The 22,932-nt window shown below is 52.3% G+C and overlaps 1 protein-coding gene across 2 annotated transcripts; it reads right to left on the bottom strand.

Moving 5' to 3' along the window:
- Positions 1–258: 258 nt before the first annotated feature.
- Positions 259–20,656, bottom strand: PHYHIP (phytanoyl-CoA 2-hydroxylase interacting protein). 2 transcript variants are annotated; one of them, XM_048829332.2, is made up of 5 exons: positions 20,287–20,656; positions 8,748–8,931; positions 6,549–6,723; positions 5,113–5,230; positions 259–4,628 (listed from the first exon to the last, which is right to left on the bottom strand). In XM_048829332.2, exons 2-5 carry the CDS (start codon positions 8,910–8,912, stop codon positions 4,094–4,096), a joined length of 993 nt encoding a protein of 330 aa, XP_048685289.1. In that variant the 5' UTR covers positions 8,913–8,931; positions 20,287–20,656; the 3' UTR covers positions 259–4,093. The 2 variants fall into 2 exon arrangements, with proteins under 2 accessions (XP_048685289.1, XP_048685290.1); XM_048829333.2 differs by lacking the exon at positions 20,287–20,656 and adding an exon at positions 20,046–20,234.
- Between the last annotated feature and the right edge of the window lie 2,276 nt (positions 20,657–22,932).

Raw genomic sequence — 22,932 nt, forward strand, 5'->3', positions numbered from 1 at the left:
CTATGTTCACCATTGCAACCTCATCCGTTTTTAAACTTTTCTTCCTTTTGACCGTAGAAGATATTTCAGGCTCCGTTCCATTGGGAGAGCTTCAGCAATGGACCAGCCACTGCAGCCCCACCCCTAAGTTTCCCACTGCCACACGCACAGCCGTATATAGAAGCCCTTTCCTTGAGATTGGATCACCTCCCTGGCACAAATCCCCCACACACACACACCCCGCTGCCCCGAGACGCCAATGCAAGCAGCAGGCTGGGCTGCACACAGGTTGTTAGTTTATTGATACATACTGTCAGCACAGCACAGGTTTGAAAGGGTTTTCTTTACAGCGTGCATCATACACAGAGCCTGGGAAAGCACCACATCAGGCCAGGGACGGTGCGGCCGCTACCGCACAAGCGCCATGCTGCGGTTCTCAGCCACGGGCGGGGCACAGAGGGCAAAGGGGGATGGAGTCTCTCAGAACTGATGTGGCCTCTTCTGGCTCCCACGCTGATGCTGCGGAAAGGGAAATCTAGCCTGCGTCGTCTTTAAAGGGACAACAAGACGCTCCCAAACAGAGATCCACTCCCCCCTTGTGGACACCCTCCCAGCCAGAGCAACAAAGAGATCCTGACTCTCCCCTCCTGGTCTCATGGGGGCATCTATGTCAGGCTAGAAACAGTCTAAATTCAATCAACCTCCTGCCCCATAGTGTGCGTTACACCAGCCTCGACTCCCCGACTGTCACACGCATCGGCCAATAGGCAACTTACAACCCCCTTACACAACACCTCTGAATTGCACCCACTGATTCAATGAGTTCACAGTCAGCTGTGCCACACACCACCTCCTCCGATCTCTAGAGAAATTGTCAATCCCACTCACCACCTCCCCCGTCCAGCTGTCTCTAGGAAAGGCCGATTGTCACCAACCCCCTCCTCCTCCTGTCTCCAGGGAAGACTCTCCGGTTATGTCTACACTGCAATAAAAAACCCATGGCACTGGGTCTCAGAGCCCAGGTCAGCTGACTTGGGCTCGGGCTGCAGGGCTACAAATTGCAGTGGAGATGTTCTGGCTCGGGCTGGAGCCCAGGCTCTGAGACCCACCCCCCTCGTCAGCCTGGGTGAGCTCGAATGTTTATATTGCAATTTTATAGCCCCACAGCCTGAGCTCGGCAAGCCTGCGGCAGCTGACCCAACCCAGCCAGAGCTGTGCCGTGGATCTTTCATCCCACTGTGGACACACCCTTAGTCACCACCACCCTCCTCCGCCTGTCCCCCAGGAAGGCTGACTATCACACCTACCACTCCCTGCCTGTACCCATCTCCAGGATATTACCTCAATTCCCACGTGGCCATGAGCAATGAAACAAAAGTCACTGCCAATCCTGTGGCCTTTGTGGGAGTGATCTATCAACTTTACTGCTTGGAGGTGCTTCCGACGATGCAGCAGCCTTTGGGACCTCTGTGTCAGGATCAGCACGCAGGCCAAAGACCAGCCAGGAAACCGCGCACTACCTCTGCACAAGCCACATCCCAGTGGACGACTGGGGTTTTTCCAGTTGGCATGGCTGGATTTTGCGGTACGAGGGGCAATCAAAAGCTAGTGTAAAAAAAGTCAAGGTCCTTATCGCTTCCCAGCTGCAGCACTAACAGCCCAACACAGCGAGGGCACACAGCAAACACTGCACAGCTGGATGCTCAAGCACCCCAAATGCCACTAAGAATGAAAACACGACTGTGCTCACCAGAGCCGGGCCTCCCTTCCTGGAGCAATGGCCAGGGCTGGAAATTTCCCTCTCCCTTTAAGGGTGACTGCTTGATAATAAATGCCCTGCTCTGTTTCTCTGGGCAGCCGGGGACATGCCGGGTATAGAATATGACTGCTCACCAGGCGCCTATAGGATCTTTATCTGCTGCTAGTGGCTGGTCTACATGAAATCTGTTTGTGAATCTACTACTTCTGCTGCTCGCAGGGGGACGTGCTCCTTTAACTCACACAGTAGCAGCTCAGGCTTTTAAAGCTGACGGTTCCAAGGTTCAAACCCCCTGCTGGTGAAGGGGATAGCAATCAGAGCTCGGGGACCCTGAACATCTTCCAGCTGTTGGCAGCAGAGTCCTCAGTTCATTTGCTTGGACCTGCTGCTTTGGATGCCCACAAGCTCCTCCGTGGGTCTTATCTGATTTCCAGATGCCGAAAAACCTTTCCACACAGAACATCCCTGTTGCCTCTGTCCTTCAGGCCCTGGCCTCAAACTGCAGCAGGCTGTGGTGAAAGGGTAGACTCTGCATCTCTCTTCCAACTTAGGAGATGCCCCCACATCCTGTCCTGTCTCGGGGCCAAGGGCAGCTCGCAGGCACGGCTAGAAGGCTGACGGGCGCCTCACGCCACACGTTCGGGCGGACTGGGTGCCAACAGACTCCCCTGGAAAGCTAAAGTTTTCACATAGCACAGAAAGCCCAGCACTATTTATAAAGAGGAGGGAGAGAGGCCCAGCCTTGGGAGGAGGTGGCTGGTGTGGGGAGCAGGGTGGGCCTGGGGCAGGAGCTTAAGGAAGTTCTGCTAGGCTCAGGCTGCCTCAAGTGATGGGCAAGTTAGGTTGAAGCAAGGATGGGGCTCTGCTGTGAATGCCTTGGGATCTAGCCAAGCCTCTTTTCTCCCATCACCTGGAGAAAAACTCAGCCCTCAAGACCCCTCTTGGGGCAACACATCAGCAGCCGTAGCATAGCAGACAGATCATGCCTGAGGGACATGGTAGCAACAAGGAGACCCAGCACTCTGATCAGCCTGGTTCCATGGTGCCCAGTGGCGGGAGGCCAGGGGAGAGCCATGCTTGGAGGTGGGAGTGGGCAAGGGGGACAAAAGGAAGAGAGGCAGAAATTGCTCCTCACCCCAGAAGCTGGCAGGTCACTCCAGGACCTGACTCAAGTTGCAAGCAGGAAGACTGCATTCCTCTCCCCACCAAGCCGGGTGGGGAGGGGCTCGTGGGCAGGGCTAGGCTCCAGCTGAGACAGGGGAGCAGGTACATTCACGCTGCAGCCACCCCCAGGAATTCCAACACACCCCAGGAGTGCCACGGGGCCTGTCAGGACCTGCAATGGGGCCGCTCACCCATCCCACAGGGCGCTTAACCAGGTAAATAAAGGCTGTGAAGCAAGAAGCTCCATGACAACCTGGGGCTGAGACAGAGCCGAGATGGAGGGAGCTGAGGGTGGGGTAGCTGTATGCTCTTTCCTGAGCCTGCCAAGCCCCCAGTAACTGAGTCCCCCAACCAGGAGGAAACAGCAGGCTCTAGTTTCACAGCTGGCCATCTCAGCTAAGGCCCAAACCTGGGCTAGGTGGCTAAGTGCATGCTGGGCTCACAAGCCCCGCCCCGTGCAAATCTATCTCCTGGGTTAGGAGGCTGGCTCCCAGCTGCAGTGTGACAGACCCTTCAGGGCTCCCCAGGTGGGAATCAGGTGGTAGGTGAAGAGCTAGCCCACCTGGGCAAAGTAGGAGTTGACTGAGCACTTAGCAAAGGGCAGGGTTCGGGGGAGTAGCAGAAAGGGAGGGGCTCATTGAATTGACAGGGTGAGGGAGGGCTGAAGGGGCAGACCTAGGAGAAGGGGAGCTCGTATCAGAGGTGGAAGAGCTCCGGGTTCCCCTGGTGACAATCTTTCCAAATTAACCCAAAGCTCCTGTTCTTTCCAACTTGAAAATGGCAATGAATGGGCAGCTGGGTTCCGAGGGGGATGGCGCTCACACTCCCCAGTGGGGCAAGTGCAGAAGGGGGCGGGTCTTTCCACCTTGGTGTGAATCAGATTAGCAGCCAGCTCAGGTGTTTCCCTTCCCAAACTGACAGAGGTTTGTCTGCAGGAGTCAACGGAGGCCAAGATCCCATCTGAGTGGTCCTCTCCCACTAGGGCCGGGATCCTGTCAAGTCCATATTTACATTGGACAGCGAGATTGGAAATCCACAGTCCACGCTCAGTCCAGCCACAACTCCCATCCCGGTTTCCACCCCTGGCCCCATCCCAGACCACGTCCATTGCAGAGAGCCTCAGGTTAGTCCAGTCCTGCCTCATGCATGCCTCCCCACACACGCATCCCCTCCAGCTCCCCCCTCAAGTCACTAGCGCCCCACGCTGATATTGCACGTCTTGCAGCTGGGGTCCTTTTTGGCATCAGCAGTGGAGAGGCTCATGAGTTGGTGGCCGCTGATCTCTCCCAGTACACCCACGCTGAGGTCGACGGGCTCGGTGTATATGACCTCCAGGATGATGTCCTGGGCATGGTGATAGACCAGCTCGCCGTCCTCCATGCAGCAGGTCAGGAACTTGTTGCAGGAAATGTCCAGCTGGGGCAGGCGCTCCCGGCAGAAGTGGTCTCCCGGGGAGCCCTTGGGGGCCAGCACCAGGACGACGTAGTGGTAGGCGGTGTACATGCAGTAGAAGTCCGCAAAGTAGAGGTTGGTGTTGGGGCTGAAGAGGCGCTGGGCGGGGATCTGGAAGCGGTAGCGGCCGTAGGGTGAGTCCTGGGGGGGCTGGCCTGTGTTGAACTCGGTGTTGCAGCTGAAGAAGATCCCGTGCAGCATGCCGCTGGTGGGTGAGCCATGGCTCCCGCTGTTGTCCTTCAGGGAGGGCTTCATCATGTTCCCACAATGCATCCTGAGAGGCAGGGGGAGAAAGAGTGAGCCGCAGCCTGTCAGCCCAGCGGAGGGGGTATGGCTCTTGTTCTCCATCTGCCGCACTAGAGACTAGCTGCTCCTCAGGGTTACCCCAGCACGCCCCACTGAAATCCGGGTTCGGATACTATTTGCTGGTGTGCGTAGAACACAAGCTTGTGTTGGGAGACTAGTGGTTAGAGCAGGGGGTGAGATTGGAGTCAGGACTCCGGGGTTCTATTCCCAGCTCAGGGAGTGTGTTTGAAATCGGTTTTACTTTAGAGCGGGTGCAGATAGGTCTGGGACAGGACAGGGCCAGAGGGGAGACCAGCCTTGCAGTCCCAGCTCTGTGTTCTTTGTGCCCTCTCATTCTAGGTCAGGAAAATATCTCCTGGAGATGATGCTTCTCCCCCCAGGCTCCCTGCATTTGCTAGGCTGGGTGTGTTTCCAGCCCTGCAAGGGGAGCCTGTGCGGGTAAGGGGTGTTACCTGACATGCTGGAAATATTCCTTGTGCTGGTTCCTATAGAAGACAGAGAATCTGAGCATCCTGCCCGCAATGAGCTCAGCCTTCTCCTGCAGCTGGGCCAGGTGCTCCTTGGCATAGTCTGCAAGGGGGAGGGAGACATTCGCCATCAGTGCAGCCAGCTCCCCTCCTACCCACCCCTGTGCAACCTGCCAGGCCCCTCCCCATCCCCTCCAGACAGCTGGCTCCCCCTCTGCACCCATGGCAACCAGACAGCTCCCCCTCCCCATTCCCACCTTTCTGCCTCCCTCGGATGGCTGCAGCGAGCTCCCCCCTCCCCTTGTTTATTCCCTCCCCTGCCTTCACAAACGGTTCCCACCCTTTCCCCTAGCTGGCAGGAGCCAGCTCCCCCTCCCTTTGCTTCCCCCTCAGGGTGCGACTGGCTCCCACACCCTAAGCCTCCCACTCTTCCACTGTTGCTCCACAAGACAGGGTTTTGCTAGCTCTCACCCCACACCGCCACACCGCTTTCCTGTCAGCCTCTGTTCTGCCCCAGAGTCAGCAGCTCCCACTGCTCTTGGATTTTTTATATGCCTTTAGTCCAGGACGCTCCCTCCCCTCTTGGGCTGCCCTGCACCCATCCCCCTCTTCTGTCCCCTTTCCCCTCACCCCTTCACCAGAACACCCACAGCCTGCAAATAGGCTCCTGCCCCAGGGGCAGGGGGTCTTTGACTGCACAGGACGCCCCTGCTTAGTAGCACCATTGCCCCGAGGCGCTGAGAGGACCGGGGATTGTTGGGGAACAGAGCGCTCCCTGGGAGGGGACGGGGGACGGGCAGGGGCACACACAAAGCCTCCCTCTGTTGACTGTCACTATGGAATTGGGGTGGGGGGTCAGTGGAAAGGCTGTGGGGGGCTCCAACCTGTGTGAGAGCAGAGCAGGGGAGCAACAATTCCCCCCTCTACCCCCACCCCAGCTAATGCAGAAGAAAGGAAATCTACTTGTGGGCACCGTGCTGGTGGCAGCTGGTCTGTGCCAGCCCCCTCAGACTTGGCAGCAGGCCCATTAGGGAGCAGTCGCTGGCTAAGAGAAAGGGCTGCACAAAGAGGCTGGAGCCCCATGGGGGCAACCCATGGACAGCTCAGTTCTCGTTTAATATTCAAGTAGCGTGAACCACTCCCACCCCCCCAGCCCCGCCAGGGCTCGCACAAGCAGCATGAACTCCCCAGACCTTGCATAAGCGGTATAACATGACAGAGTGTTTTTCTCCCCAGGGCAGATCCAACGTGGGTCCACAGTGAACTCAGCTCTGAGAACCAATTCCCCTCTGTGGTGCAGCAGGCTGGAGATTCCCTCCCGAGGATGGGCCAGAGGGGCTCATCACAGTCTGAGCCAGCTGGGCATGGACCGTGTGGCTGAGGTTCCCCTACCAGCTATTGCACACGCAGGGCACACTCACCCCCCGTGCAGAACTCCACGGTCTCGCTCCAGCCGGACACCAGGTACTCCCCATCGCTCTGCTTCACCGCTGTCTGCACGGCCACGCTGTACTCTGTCCTGGGGCTCAGGAACCAGTGGCCCCTCACAGTCATGGGCAGTGGGACTGCCTTGGCGACCAGCTTGGTGGGCACATCCTGTTCAAGGGCAAGAGCCATGCAAAAATAAACCAGGCTTGGGATCGAAGCAGTGTAGCTAGTGATCCCCTCCGCACCACAAAGCCTCCTCCCACAAGGAGCATGACACCCGGGCCCTGGGAAATACAGCACCCATCCAGGAATAGCCTCAGAGCATTGCACAAGGCTGATCTGGCAAGACCCTTCAGCAGCTCAGCTAAACTGGAAGTACATGCTTGTAAAAGAGCCCGTGCCTGCCCATGAGGAACAGAGAGGCAGGTCATGGAGACCTTGGGAACACCCTTCTTAAAAACAATCCTAGTCTATTACAATGACAACAGCCATGGCTCCACAATCTGCTGTACAGTAAGCTGCATGACCTACTGGCGTGGAAAACTGTCTGGTATATTGCTGCAGTGGCCACTACTCTAAAACAACTGTCACTATTAATATGTTGCTCTTAAATAGCATAGACTGACCGAGAATGCTGTCGAATTCACTATAATAGAATACCACTGCTGCCTAGCATCACCCTCGCACTGGTTACTGTAGTACACTGCAGAGGAGCACTGTTACTAATATCTGTTACTGTAGTATTTGTTGCCATAGTATCTACTGAAGTGGAATACTGCCATATCTGTTACTGCAAAGTATTCTAATATTCATTAGCATGGTATTAATATCTGTGGAATACTCTGGTGCTTGTTATTGCAGAATAATTTATTACCATGGTATTTACTGTTGTTGTACCTGTTACTGCAGAATATGTAGTATCTATTGACTCATTGCAGTGGAATATTGCAGTACTTGATATTGCAGAACATTGTTGTCATTATTGCCACAGCATTGGTCACTGTGGAATACTGTAGTACGTGTTACTGCAGAATGCTGCGGTATCCATTAACATAGTATTCCGTCCTATGGAACACTAATTCTTTTTCTGTTTGAGCAATGTCTGAGATGGTGCCTTCTGTGTTGCACCACTCAGGTGCCAATATACCTCCCACCCCACCCGGCCAGAGTTGTGCCCAATTCCTCCTGCACACGAGATGGGCAAAGAAATCTCACAGAGCCCTGGAAACAGCCAAACAAGCTCTGAGGTGTCCTGAAAACCTTTGTTTTAAGGAATAAATTGCCGTGTCAGTAGGCCACAAAAGCATCAGTGCAGCGCAGTGCTGTTTCTGTGGTAACGGCCAATGCTGAAGAGTCAGGAGACGTGGGGGAAAAAGACGCTTATTACTGGGGAGGGGAAAAAAATAATGTTTAACGTTAAATAGCATCACCGTGGTAACCATCCTGCTAAAAGGATCCTGAATTAGTGACTCTGTTCCAGAGGGAGAAGGAAGAGTGAGTAATTCACTCCACGTCTCCTCTGGTTCTGCATTGGAGGGTAGGTTTAGCACTCTTCTCCATGCTGATTTGGGGGGTACAGCTACTTCCTCACCCATCCCCACCCTGGTTCACGGGAACAGGCCCCAAGTCTCCCAGGGCTCTGGCCCCCTGGCATCAACTCTCCTAGGCAAAACCTTTTAACTTCACAGTAGAGTTGGGTGGGGAAAGGAGGTTCTTTTTTCCATTAAAGCCTGGCTCAGGCATTTCGGGCTGGTGACACTAGTGGGCTGAGAGTCCGAGGGGCTGAGATCCAAATCCTCCTCCCACTGAAGGATTTTGACATCAGTGGGACCTGGATTTGAACCTGACTCTTCTAGTTACCCACAGCAGCGGGCACAGCGCCCCCCCCATGTTGTCCCCACCCATGAACCCAGTCCCTACCCCGAAGGGACTCCTTCCATGCTCCATAGGACATGCACTCCTTGGGTCCTCCACTGAAGCTGCCAGCAAAGGGACCCAGTATGGAGGCATCTGGGATGCAGATACACAGCTGGAGGAAGAGATGGCAGCTGATGGGCTACACGGGGAGTGACTCAGCGCTGGGCTGAGTACTCGGAGAACAATCGTTGGCTGAGGGTGGCCACAAGCATCCAGTCGCTGACCACATTTTTCCCTACCCCCACCCCCACTGGGCCGCCCCACCCCTTGCTCACCCTGTGTTTGAATTTGTTGGAGTTCTTGTTCTCCTTCTTGTTGAGGTCGATGAAGTAGTGGGTGACTCGCTCCAGGTCTCCCCCGTCCATGGCCCAGGAGATCCGGAACGAGTCACATGTGATGTTGTTGATCTCGATGCTGCGGGGGGTGGAGAGCAGCTCCATGGTCCAACCCGCCTGGCTCCTATGGCACAATGAGGGGATCAGTACGGTGACGGGAAACCAAGGGGTAGAGGCCATAAAATCAATTGGCCTCATGACCAGATCCAGAGCCCATTAGAGTCAATGGACAGACTTCCCTTCACCAGAGTGGGTTTAGCCTCCAGCCCACAGCCTGGCCCCAGGGCAGAACCCCCTGACCCAGCATGGGACTCCGTTGCAGCTTCCCATCCCCGATGTGAGAATCTGGGGGGTGCTCTGAGGCAGCCCCTCTGCCAGCACTGGAGAGAGAGTACTCCACGGAGGTGTATGTTTACACAGCTATCTGGATGCACACGCAGCTTCTGTGGGCACAACTCTGCCGATGGGGAGTGAAAATGCTGGCCCTAAATGAAGGGGGAGGGGGGGACGAGGCGGAAGAGCTGTGACTTGGGAGGCATGGGAGCTTGCATGGCTAGGAGGCCAACCTGGGAATGGCTGAGCACGGCCCAGCTGTAGAGGAAGGCTGACCTTGTTGTTAATGCACTGGCCCAGGACTTGGGAGGAACTGGATTCCATTTCTGGACTCCCTCAGCGCTTTGCATGTGTCACTTACTGTCCGATTTCCAAAGAGACCGTGCTGTGTGTCCACCCTCGATAGGCACCAGACTGGCAGCACACGCTGTGTTGAGCGCTATGGAAAAATCTGGCCCCCGCTGTGGGTGGTGAGCCCTTGAAAAACTGACCCCTCACCGCTCTGTGCTTAAATTCCCTTACTGTAAAAGGGGGCCACTGACACTTCCTTGGCGGGCCTCATCTGTCTAAAGTGTGAGCTCTTTGGGGCAAGGGCTGTCTCTGATCCTGTGGCCATGCAGGGCCCAGCATGATGGGCAATGATCTCGGTTGGAGCTACTGGAATACAAATAATAACACAGAGAATAGCCCTTCCCAAAGAGCGGCAACTCAGGCAGCGATTCCCCAGCTTCTGTCATTCTCTCGCTTCGTTTCCCCATGTATGTGCCCCTCTCATCGGAGCCCTAATTAATTCCATCTGAATCCATGGCGCCAGCTGAAGAGCGGGTGTCAGCCCACACGGAGGTTTGACAAAGCAGCCGGCACCTTGCAGGTGTTGGTGCCAGCAAGTACATCGCAAGCCTTGAACGGGACAGATTCAGAGCAGATGGTGCTGGGGAGGGAAGGGGCTCTGGGCCAACAGACGCAAAAGGAGGAGGGATTTGAGGGTTTTTTTTTGTTTTGGAAGGAAAGGAATTGCAGGCAGGGAGGGGTTGGAGGCTGTGCATGCCAGGAGCTAGAGAAGATGTGAGAATGCCAAGAGGGGGATCGGTGTGGTATCTGGGTAACCCCCAGTTTTAACATCCTGGCCTTTGTTATTTCAGGCACTGCTTCCCACTGTGCTTAAAGCAGGTTGATTGCTGTTGTTGTACAGAGGGCAGGGTGCAATGGCAGATGGCCATATTCTGCAGTTACAGGGGAAGTGGGGGTTTCTTGCACGTGCACGCAGCGTGTTGTGCATGGATCAGGCAAGGGAAAGTAAACAGCATATGCAGGGCATGCAAGGTGCATGTATGTGCAAAGAATGCAGATACTGTCGAGTAAGGTGTGTTTTGGTTGTGTAGGTGGTATGTTTGGAACATGTGCATACAAAGTACATGTGATGTGTGAGCAGAGGTAACGGGTTCACATGTCACCTGCATGTGTTACATGTGTGTGTAGTAGGCAGAACCCATGGGTACATGTGGCATGGATGTAATGTGTGTGCGTTCATGCAGCGTAAGTGTGTGCTCTATGTGTAAAAAGGGCACCTGGTGAATTGGAGATTCACTCTGGGTACAAGCCCTGCATGAGGCCCGCTAATGAAGTGGGTTCTGCTATGTATTACTAGCTACTGATGGCTGCCAAAAGGCAGCTTTGGGGTGTACATGGAACCTGAGTGGTACATGGGCAGAATTTCACCCAGCATTCAGCATGAGTGCTAACAGATTTCCCAAATGCACTCAGCCCCCATGGTGATCCTGGGAGCCCAGTGTTCAGAAAAGCCCAGCACCCAACATCTGCTCAGCACTATGAGCTCTGGGCCAACGTGTGGTGTCTGGAGTGGTTGCATGACATTATTTCTTCCACGCCTCTTTCATTTGCAGTGTACCCAAGTCTGTGACCTTCATGGATGCCAGCAGCTTTGATGTAGGGATTATTTAAGACGCAAAAGGCAAGACAGCCTAGGGCTGGGCAGAAGCTGAAGTTCCTTGTAGCATTATGAGGCCTGAGAGGAGTTTTTTCCATAAGGAGGAACTAGGCATGAGACTCTAAGCTCACACACAGAGGTATAAATCAGGAGAGATTTCACTTCCACCCGCTTGGCACAGAGGGTGGTGGTGGGGAGATGAGATGTGACTTGGGGAGGCAGGGGTGCTCTTCCCCTGCAGCACTCCCTGGGCGGAGGGGAAGGTGCCCTGCCAAGAAGCAACCCTTATAATCTAGGTGTTTCTCTTTAAAGGGATGGCACTATATTTGCTTAATGTGGGGAGGGAAGGGGGAGGGGGGGCGGAAGAAAAACAACAACATAGGACTTAGATTTGGGGAAATGTATAATTACATGTAAATGTTCTCCCGCACCAGCTGTTTGTGCTACAGGGAAAGCTGCTTTTATGCCCAAGGCCCAGCCAGCACTGAGGCCTCTGGGCTTGATTCTGGACTCTACCCTGCCACTGATTTGTTGTTTGATCTTAGGCAAGTCACTTCCCCATCCTGCTCTGTGCCTCACTTTTCCCATCTGAACAGTGGGGATATGGGCTACCGTTCTGTTTCATGGGGGCAGGGAGACTCTGCCCATTGATATTTGTAAAGTGCTTTGAGATTGATTCTCAGATGAAAGGGGACAGAGGTATTATTGGCTGAGGTCGGGCACACTGAGGGGCACACTGAGTTGGCCCTGGTGAGTTTTGCATTCACTTCATGTTGCTCTGGCTCCTTTGGAAACAACTGTGCAATCAGTTTCAAAGGGTGAGGCTTTTATCTGGAGAGAACAGGTCTGATCGCCTGTGCTCCCGTGGGGAGGGGCACTGGGTGAATCACGAGCAGCTAAAAGGCCTAATTCACCTTCCCTTTGCTCTTAGTGCCTGTGGCTGAGCCCTCCCCAGCTAAGGAGGCTGGGGCCTGGTCAGTGCTTGGGTGGGAGAGCTGCTGAGTGAACAAAAGTGGTGCTGGCAAGTCGACATAGGATGTTTGGAGTCAGTATTGAAAAGCTGCTTTCCGATGAGAAGTAAAATCAAGCTCTAACTAAGCTGCTGTGGCCATTAAAGATCCCTTGGTGTTTCTTCCGTTAGCAAGGCCAGCATCTACTCTCCCAGGGATGCTACACGGCCTTTAGAAGGACAGATTTGCAAATGTTTCTCTTTTCTCTTCCCCGCCCTGCTCCATCTCTCCCCTCCGCCCACCCCCTGCTCTCTCACACGGGCACCAGCTCCTGCAGCAGGATCACAGTTTGTTTCGTGTCAAATTTCCCTAATCGTCTTTCTTCTCTTCCCCCCCTGCCGTGATGGCTCCTTTGTGTTTGGGAAGCAGGTGCTTTTATTTATAGCTGCCACATGAACAGCCCACACCTTCGCGTTTTGTTGCCATTTCTCAGAATTCAGTGCATCAGAATTTAACCCTGCGATGACTCAATATATCCAACCACAGGGAGCGTAGTTCTTGTGCAGCACCAGGCACTAGCTGAGGGGGGGAGGCTGTTACCTGGGTGACGCACTTTTTAGAGAGTCAGTGTCACAGTTAACAAGGACCTGAGGGGGGCCACTTGAACTCTTTTTTAATTTGAGGGGGAGAGGAGATGAATCCAGGCATCAGCTTAGCAACCCTACAGTAATAACCAACTAGTGTCAAAGCAACTCGAGAATAACAATCAACCCGTGCGCACATCTCATAAGCAACGGTGATAACACCATCCTGGCCACTATGGATGTAGAAGCCCTCTACACCAACATTCCACACAAAGATGGACTGCAAGCCGTCAAGAACACTATCCCCGATAATGTCACGGCTAACCTGGTGGCTGAACTTTGTGACTTTGTCCTTACCCATAACTATTTTACATTTGGGGACAATGTATACCTTCAGATCAGCGGCACTGCTATGGGTACCCGCATGGCCCCACAGTATGCCAACATTTTTATGGCTGATTTAGAACAACGCTTCCTCAGCTCTCGTCCCCTAACGCCCCTACTCTACTTGCGCTATATTGATGACATCTTCATCATCTGGACCCATGGAAAAGAAGCCCTTGAGGAATTCCACCATGATTTCAACAATTTCCATCCCACCATCAACCTCAGCCTGGTCCAGTCCACACAAGAGATCCACTTCCTGGACACTACAGTGCTAATAAACAATGGTCACATAAACACCACCCTATACCGGAAACCTACTGACCGCTACTCCTACCTACATGCCTCCAGCTTTCACCCTGACCACACCACACGATCCATCGTCTACAGCCAAGCTCTGCGATACAACCGCATTTGCTCCAACCCCTCAGACAGAGACAAACACCTACAAGATCTCTATCAAGCTTTCTTACAACTACAATACCCACCTGCGGAAGTGAAGAAACAGATTGATAGAGCCAGAAGAGTTCCCAGAAGTCACCTACTACAGGACAGGCCTAATAAAGAAAATAACAGAACGCCACTAGCCGTCACCTTCAGCCCCCAACTAAAACCCCTCCAACGCATTATTAAGGATCTACAACCTATCCTGAAGGATGACCCAACACTCTCACAAATCTTGGGAGACAGGCCAGTCCTTGCCTACAGACAGCCCCGCAACCTAAAGCAAATACTCACCAACAACCACATACCACACAACAGAACCACTAGCCCAGGAACCTATCCTTGCAACAAAGCCTGTTGCCAACTGTGCCCATGTATCTATTCAGGGGACACCATCACAGGGCCTAATAACATCAGCCACACTATCAGAGGCTCGTTCACCTGCACATCCACCAATGTGATATATGCCATCATGTGCCAGCAATGCCCCTCTGCCGTGTACATTGGTCAAACTGGACAGTCTCTACGTAAAAGAATAAATGGACACAAATCAGATGTCAAGAATTATAACATTCATAAACCAGTCGGAGAACACTTCAATCTCTCTGGTCACGCAATCACCGACATGAAGGTCGCTATCTTACAACAAACAAACTTCAAATCCAGACTTCAGCGAGAAACTGCTGAATTGGAATTCATTTGCAAATTGGATACTATTAATTTAGGCTTAAATAGAGACTGGGAGTGGCTAAGTCATTATGCAAGGTAGCCTATTTCCCCTTGCTTTTTCCTAACCCCCCCCATCCCCCAGACGTTCTGGTTAAACTTGGATTTAAACTTGGAGAGTGGTCAGTTTGGATGAGCTATTGCCAGCAGGAGAGTGAGTTTATGTGTGTGTGTGTGTGTTCCCCCGGGGGGGGGGAGGGAGAAAGCCTGGATCTGTGCTGGAAATGACCCACCTTGATTACCATGCACATTGTAGGGAGAGTGGTCACTTTGGATGAGCTATTACCAGCAGGAGAGTGAGTTTGTGTGTGTATGGGGGTGGGGGGGTGAGAAAACCTGGATTTATGCTGGAAATGGCCCACCTTGATTATCATGCACATTGTGAAGAGAGAGATCACTTTTGATGGGCTATTACCAGCAGGAGAGTGAGTTTGTGTGTGTATAGGGGTGGGGGGGTGAGAGAACCTGGATTTGTGCTGGAAATGGCCCAACTTGATGATCACTTTAGATAAGCTATTATCAGCAGGACAGTGGGGTGGGAGGGGGTATTGTTTCATGGTCTCTGTGTGTATATAATGTCTACTGCAGTTTCCACGGTATGCATCCGATGAAGTGAGCTGTAGCTCACGAAAGCTCATGCTCAAATAAATTGGTTAGTCTCTAAGGTGCCACAAGTACTCCTTTTCTTTTTGCAAAGACAGACTAACACGGCTGTTACTCTGAACACTGTGGACATGGTGCTGCTAACGACTGAATGGGAGATAATCCCCAACCCCAAATCTCTATTGGCTGGATTCTCCTGCCAACCACCCTGGTACGGGCAGAAAGCTCTGAAAGCCACAGCTCTACACGGGTGGGGGCTCACCCAGCGTGAAGCACCTGCTGATAAATAGCCAGCGGCTGCTGCTGGTCTCAGCTGTGCTGTTTGCTCAGAGACCGATCCTTGGGGATCCGGCCAGGCCATTAACGCTGTCCTTTAAATCAGCTGCAGTCCAACCTGCCAGCAGGCTGCCTGGTTTAATGAACAGAACTGTGTCTTGTGACTGTGGCTGAGGGCCTGATGCAAGGTTCCAGGGAGCAATTCATTGGCACCCTTCCAGCCCCGCTCAGCTTCAGCGTGGGTCCCATTCGCTCAGCACCCCCAGACATTACCAGTATTTTTCCTTTCTCTATTGACGCTTTTTTCTCCCTTCTCTCCAGTGAATTTAGCTCTGGTGAAATGTGCTGGGCTGGCCACACTGGGGAGGAGCAAGGCCCTCTGGCTCCAGGTCTGATGCCAATGGCTCTCTGGAGCAAGAGGGGAGTCCAGCCTCCATGCCGCATTCTGTCTTCGGCCTCCCTGCTGAGGCTGCTGGCAAATGAAGGGGAGGTAGTTGTGGTGGACAGTGGGTTTGTAATAGCCACCGCTGTCCACCGAGAACTCTGTACGAATTCACAGATCCAGTGCACTGATGCCATTTTCCTCCAGCACCTCCTGCTAGGAGAGGCTTATCTCTCTGCAGCATGATACCGTCCAAGGAGAGGAGGTTCTTTGTGCAAGCTCAGCACTTCCTGATGATCAGGTTTGGCTTCGAAGCAGCTGCATCAGGTAGGCTAAAAGCTCAGCCCTTTGGCTCCGTCTGGTTCAGGGTGGCAGAGGATGCAGGAGGAAGAACTTGGGGAGAAATTGCTCCAGAGTGATATTTCTCAGCCTGGCTGTTCTTTCCTCTGGTATCTGGAGGGAGGGGGGCAAAGGCATGGCAGCCAGAAGCGAGGGGTGAAGGAAAGATAAAACTTTGTGGCCCCTTGGTGTGGCTGCTTCTGTTCCCTGCACAACCTGTTCTTAGGGGGAAAGCACTGCCAGGAATCCAAACAGAGCGGGAGGGAGGCTGGGTTAGGCTTGGAGCCTGGAGCTCAGGAGCAGATGGAGAGAAAGAGAGCAGGAGGTGGTTGGGACAAAGGAGGGAGGGGGGTCTGGGAACAGACCCTGGACTCCCCCATGTGCCCTGTTGATGCACTTGGGCGGAGCTTGGCCAATGCACCTCACAGAGCTCAGAGCTGACCAGGCCCCTGCCCCACAGCACTTACAGCCCAATAATGGGTGGACAGGGAGGCTGGCTGGATGAATGAGCTGAAGTGAAATGTGCCTCTCCAACCGCCATGCAGGGAGGCCGTCAGCACCCGGTTAACCTGGAGACCCATCTCAGTACCGAGCGGGGCTTAGCAAAGCATAAAACACTGTCAGGAGCAAGTGCTTGCTGCTCTGCTTTTGAAAATGCTCCACAGGGATCTGGATGCCCTGAAGCCCCAAGTGCCATTGGAAGCCACTCAGCCAGCATTTCCAGTACGGGTCCTGACCTGCACTGAATGTACAAGCAGCTCTCACTGCGGAGCATGGGAGTGCACAGCTAGGGCCATGGGGCTAGTGAGCAGTGTGATTCCTCTGTACCCCTGAGCAGGGTCATCCCTGGGTTCCCCAGCAGTAACACAGCACAGTCCAGAGGTCCAGTGAGGAACCCTGATGTGGTGCATAGAGAGAAGCTATGCTTTTGGAAGGGGAAAGATACACAGGTCTCATCATGCATGGGGTGCCACCAAACAAAGTCTAATCTGCAGCCCTGCGGTCAAATTTGGTGCAATGTGTACATGTGTTTTTATTACGCAGACCTTGGCAACGGGGATCAATGAGGGGATTCGGATGGCCAGATCAAATCCGTCTCTGGCAGCAACTGGCATAATGTTCCAATCCATTGTTAGCGCCAATTAATAAGTAGCGTTTGAAGAATGCATAGCAGGCTGTTTGGCTCGTCTGATGCACATGGGCTCATGCAAAGTTAGTCATAAACGCATGCAGATCTCCCACACGGGCAGAGGCGTGAAGGCATGCGTGGCGATCCGCAGAGAGAGGGAGAGAGGAAAAGGTGCGTGTGAAGAAGGAGAGATTCCTACAGGAGCATGCTCAGATACAGAGAAGTGAGCACAGAGAGAACATGCCTGGCAGTGCACTGACATGAAGACATACAGAGAGACAGCCACATCAGACATGCATGCAAAGCTATTGTTTAGCTTGTGTATGCACAAGTAGACAGAGACACATACATGTATGGCAAAGCACATATATGAACAGCGACAGGCATATGCAGATAAACACAGGTGTAAGTAATTGCTTGGTCTCTGTTACTGGAAAATATATGCAGGTATGTACAGGGGAAAAGGTACATACACAAATGGGGATGCACATGCATGAACAGTGATAAAGAGACCCCTGCCCAGAGCGACATACCCAACTGGGTGTGTAGCTGTCACAGAAAAAGAGCTGTACACATGCATGTATAAAGCAAGGCACGAGTGAATAGCACTACATATCTATGTCCAATAATGGAGAGGAAAACACACATACTCAGGGAGATGCTGGTACACACGTGGGAAGCTATTGCCTTGCTTCTGTGTATGCAGACATGCATGGGGATGCACACACAGGAATGGGGCAAATGGAAGCACATACATGTTGAGTGATCACCTTATCCTTGTACATGGTCAAAGAGAGGTGCCAATGTGCATGTACAAAAAGACATACAGGCACATACAGAAATGGAGACACATACATATGCACACCTGTGTAGCTCTCACTTTATCTCCCTGCATGCTCAGGGCACACCGCACAATTATCTGCCCGTACAGAGGCAGGCACATGTCGGAGGTGCACATGCAGGCACAGAGAGCCCAAGGAATGCACAGATGCAGCTGTCACTCCCTCTCTGTGCATGTTCAGAGAAAGAAATATACAAAGACACACTCACACAGGCTCAGAGGAACGAGTTACCTACACTATGCAGAGGCAGAGGAAGACCTGGACTGGGACATAAACAGAGATGTGCACACGTGTATGCACACACTCATGTAATTGTGCATGCCCATTTCACACACACACACCCCACCCTGCCATTAAAGAGTGCTCCATTCCAATCTCTGATTCGTAAATTAAAAGCCACTTGACTAAAGGGGAACGAGGAGCCTTGGCCAGTACTCAAGGGAGATAGCTCCCACGCTTATAGCCCAGATCCAAAGCAGGGTATGGAGACAGCCAGGGAAGAGCAGAATGTGTGTGGGAGGCGCTGGTCTCCTCAGGGACTGATGCAGAAAAACCTAGCAGCCTACCTCTGATGTGAATGCCACTTCAAAAGAAGGGACGTGGGAAGCAAACCCAGCCTGTCCCAAACCCCTGCCTCATGATGGGGACAATTCTGACCTCCTTGGCTTGTTCCCCTGCTTCTCTGCCCCTTTAAACTCCAGTCCCTCTCCCCACATCGACCACCCACACGGTCTCCTTCCAGCCCTCTCACCCTCTCTCAGAACAGCAAGTTCCATTTTCACCTGTCTGAGCCAAACCAGGGAGATGGAGCAGGAGGCTGTTGGAAGAGATGGGCTCCCTGCTGTTCAACAGATTGGCTGGGTGACCTAGGGTTTCTACTGGCTGCCTACAGGAAAGCAATGGCCCCCTATGTCCCCTAGACTGTAGCAGGCAGAGTAATTCCCCGAGCAGAGCCTGTCAGCAACTAGAGAACCTGAGCTGTAGGGAGCCAAGGTCACCAAAGGCAGCATGTTACCGAACCTCAGAGATGAGTGCAGGCAGTATGAGGGTGCAGCTCATAACCTCCCACTCGCATGCAACCCCTCCCTCCTCACAGCCCTTCCACCCCCATGCAGACATACTCACCTGCATGTCCACCTACACATGCACACACACCCCACTGCCTGTACACAAGCACATACATATGATCCATACATACCCACTCACAAGCAGGTACACACAAGGAGATGCACACCCATTCACAGCCACTCAAACACCTGAGTATACACACACACACACACACACGCCTACGGAAACATACATAACGACAGGCATACAAATACAAGCACACCAATTCACATTAGTGCGCACAGCCACATACATACACACACATTTCTAACTGTATATGCACAAGTACAGTCACACAAACACACATGTACACATACATACAAACCCACTCAGCCACATATATTCACAACCACCCATCCGCAAGCGCATACATATTATGCATCCGTGCACACACTCACAACCACACACATGTATCCGCTCATATCACAATCAACGCATCCGCTCACAGCCGTGTACACATAAGTACATATACACCTGCTCACAATCACCCATAAACATATATACATACAACACGTCCCTATATATACATACCATACATACCTCCACATGCATGTCCATACATGCAAACACAGAGAAAACCATGCACATGCATGAATCAAACTCATGCATAGACGTCCATTAACATACATACAGACACACCCTGCACCCATATACTTGCGCACACACTATACAACCATGCACATACAGTACATACACACCCATTCACAGGTACTCCATACTCACATATATCATGCAAGCACACCTACTCACTCACAGACACCCATTAACACATATACATGTACACCCCCCCACACACACACATATATCTGTTTACAGACGCACACAGACACACCAATCTGGTCTCCGGTGGCAGCTCTTTTTAAGAGCATGGGATTTTAGGCTGTCAGAGCTGCATGGCACATTAGCCCCCATTCATGGAAACCCAGGTAAAGTTCTCCGATCTTCCCCATTCCGATCGGCTGTGTCGTGAAGAAAGGAGAAGGTCGTTTCCTTGGGGACAGTGAAAAGCAACGTGACAGGTACAGCTGTCTTCTCAAGCCCTTGGAACAGATTCCAGGGCTTGGAGAGATTGACAGATGGGGCCCTTGCCTGGGCTGCTTAACCTCCCTTCCCCTGCTGTACTGTCTTATTATATGGGGGCTTTTCCTGCCTCAGGGCTTCTGAAACACCATCCTCTCTATTATCACTTACCTAGTGCCTCCTTTCCTCCATGCGCTTCACCAGACTTGACCGATTAATCCCTGGGAGGGAGGGATTTCTTGCTCCCATTTAACAGATGAGGAAACAGAAACATAAGTGACTTGCCCAAGGCCACAAAGTGAGTCAGTGTCACAGCCAGGCTCAGCACTCCTCAGTTCATGGCATCTGGTCTGGTGCTCAGAACCACACACACACACACCCCATCTCCGAGTACAAGGTAAAAGTGCCTTACCTCTCTCCACAGGGAACCTCTGACGCAAAGAAGTTAGTGTGGCTGCCTTGTGTATTAAATGTGTGTCAGACACACAGCTGGGGTGAGGTTTCTGGTTCACAAAAACTTGGCTGCAAAAGCAGTCTCTCCAGCTAGGTGCTGCTGCTTCCCATGCAGTCCCCTGCCTCCTTCTGGGCTGATGCTCCTCCTCTGCCTCCGGCTGCTATCGCTGCTACCCAGATTCTTGCAAGCGCTAGGAAACAGCAGACACCCTAAAGAAGAGGAGGAAAAAAAAAATCAAAGCAGCATGGAGGAGAAAAAAAAATACAGCCCTTCTCCACCAATCAGGTCTCAGGCTGCAAAGCATCAGGTGATGAGCAGCCACGTTCCCTGCCTAGCTTCCCCAAGCTGCATCCTCTGCTGTGCAGGGATAGCAATGTGAAATTACAGAGGCTTTTCCTGTGGTGGAGGGTGGGGAGTCGCAGGATCTGGGGCAGGATCTGGGGCAGAGAGGGGAATTCGGCCTCAGGATGGGTGCAGAAGTGTGATGTACTGCACGCATGGTACCAAAAATGGGGAGAGATTGGTGGTCACTAAGCAACGCTGAAATCTTATCTGAAACTTCAGAAGAATGGGCCAGACTCAGCCACTGGTTTGACAGGAGTTGCAGCAGTGATGTATTTGAGCAGCTTTAGGCACCATGCTTGCATTTATACAGCAAGCCCTGACACTATTCACACCTGGATGCTTATTGGTTAACTGGGAATTGTTAACTTTGTTGGATTCTCAACCTTATTCAATGTCAAAATTTTTCACAATCCCCTTATATTTACTATAAAAGTAAGAATAAGAAATGTATTGATGATAATATAAGCCCATATAATTTATTTGTGTGAGTGTTTTGAGAGGTTGGCATAGCATACTTGCCCTTGAAGGGGAAGGTTTTGTGAGGAGTGGAGAAGCGAAATTTTCTTTGCTTTAGAACTGTAGTAAAATTTTCAGTGCTTCATGACCCCTCTGGCTGCCTTTCATCACACACACACACTGTCCACACCCCACTGTGGGGTTGCAAACCCCCATTTGAGAAGCGCTATCCTTGTGGACAGAGTGGGGTAATTGTCAGGATTCCTGGGTTCTGTTCTCAGTTCTGGGAGGGGGGTGTTCGATTCATAGAGTTTAAGGCCAGAAGGGACCATGAGATTATCTAAACTGCCCTCCTGTAGATCACAGTTTCACCATGATGCCGGTATGGAGCTCAATGTGTTGTGTTTGGCTAAGCCATCTCTTCCAGAAATGCAGCCAGGCTTATGTGAGTTCCTCAGCCAGAAGGCCCCTCAACATCCTGCCAGGGCTCCTCCTGGTGCAGGGAGTACAGTAAAACTTGCAGAGGAATCACAGGGAGTGGAGGTGGGCCATGGACGCTGGACTTTCCCTGCCCACATGGTGGAACAGTTTCACATTCCCAGTGGCTTGGATGGAAAAACCGGACGGTCAAGTGAAGGGATTTCAGGCTGAATGGAAGTCTCTCCATTCTCTTCCCCTACCCCACAGCTGCCCCATCGTGTCACAGAACAGCATCCCCTGGGCTGCAGCTGGGACCCGCTCAGTTGCACATTGAGTAGAGGTAACCGAGGTGCTGGTAATTACATCATCCATCTAGCTGTCAGCAATCCAAGGGCAGCCGGGATGCTGCCACAGCTGCCCGGCAGAACCCCTAATGATGTCTCTCTGTCACTGTCCCCTCTGTCACAGTCACAGCCTGGCGGAACTTGCAGTGCTGTCAAAGGATAGTTCACCTGCCCTAGCCTTGGGCTTCCCTCAGCCCTAGGCTCATTGCCAGGGAAGCAGAATGGGGGCAGGGAGAGAGCAGGTGTGAGGGGTACATGTGAATGGTCATCTCAGTGAGTGTTTGTGTGAATGTCCATGTGTGTGAGTATCCGTGTGTGTGAGTATTTGCATATGTGTGCAACTGCTTATGAGTGTACATTGATTTGGCACCTAGATACCTTGGGCACCATCTCTCTGCTTGTGTTATCCCTGTGCAGTGAAGATCAGCTATGACCTAGTCCCTGTGCTCTCTCAGTATGTCAGTTGCACCGATTTACAGCCCAGCTAGATTTAGTGATGTGGAATGGCCATATATGCCTGATGTGATTTAGAATCATAGTTATAAGCTAGGGACACATCAACTAGAAGTAACGGAGGAGGAAAAGGACCTTGGAGTATTGGTTGATCATAGGATGACTATGAGCTGCCAATGTGATATGGCTGTGAAAAAAGCTAATGTCATCTTGGGATGCATCAGGAGAGGTATTTCCAGTAGGGATAAGGAGGTTTTAGTACCGTTATATAAGGCACTGGTGAGACCTCACCTGGAATACTGTGTGCAGTTCTGGTCTCCCATGTTTAAGAAGGATGAATTCAAACTGGAACAGGTACAGAGAAGGGCTACTGGGATGATCCGAGGAATGGAAAACTTGTCTTATGAAAGGAGACTCAGGGAGCTTGGCTTGTTTAGCCTAACTAAAAGAAGGTTGAGGGGAGATATGATTGCTCTCTATAAATATATCAGAGGGATAAATACCAGAGAGGGAGAGGAATTATTTAAACTCAGTACCAATGTGGACACAAGAACAAATGGATATAAACTGGCCACTAGGAAATTTA

Source organism: Caretta caretta, chromosome 26 (genome assembly GCF_965140235.1).
Source record: "Caretta caretta isolate rCarCar2 chromosome 26, rCarCar1.hap1, whole genome shotgun sequence".
In the NCBI taxonomy this organism is placed as follows: domain Eukaryota; kingdom Metazoa; phylum Chordata; order Testudines; family Cheloniidae; genus Caretta; species Caretta caretta.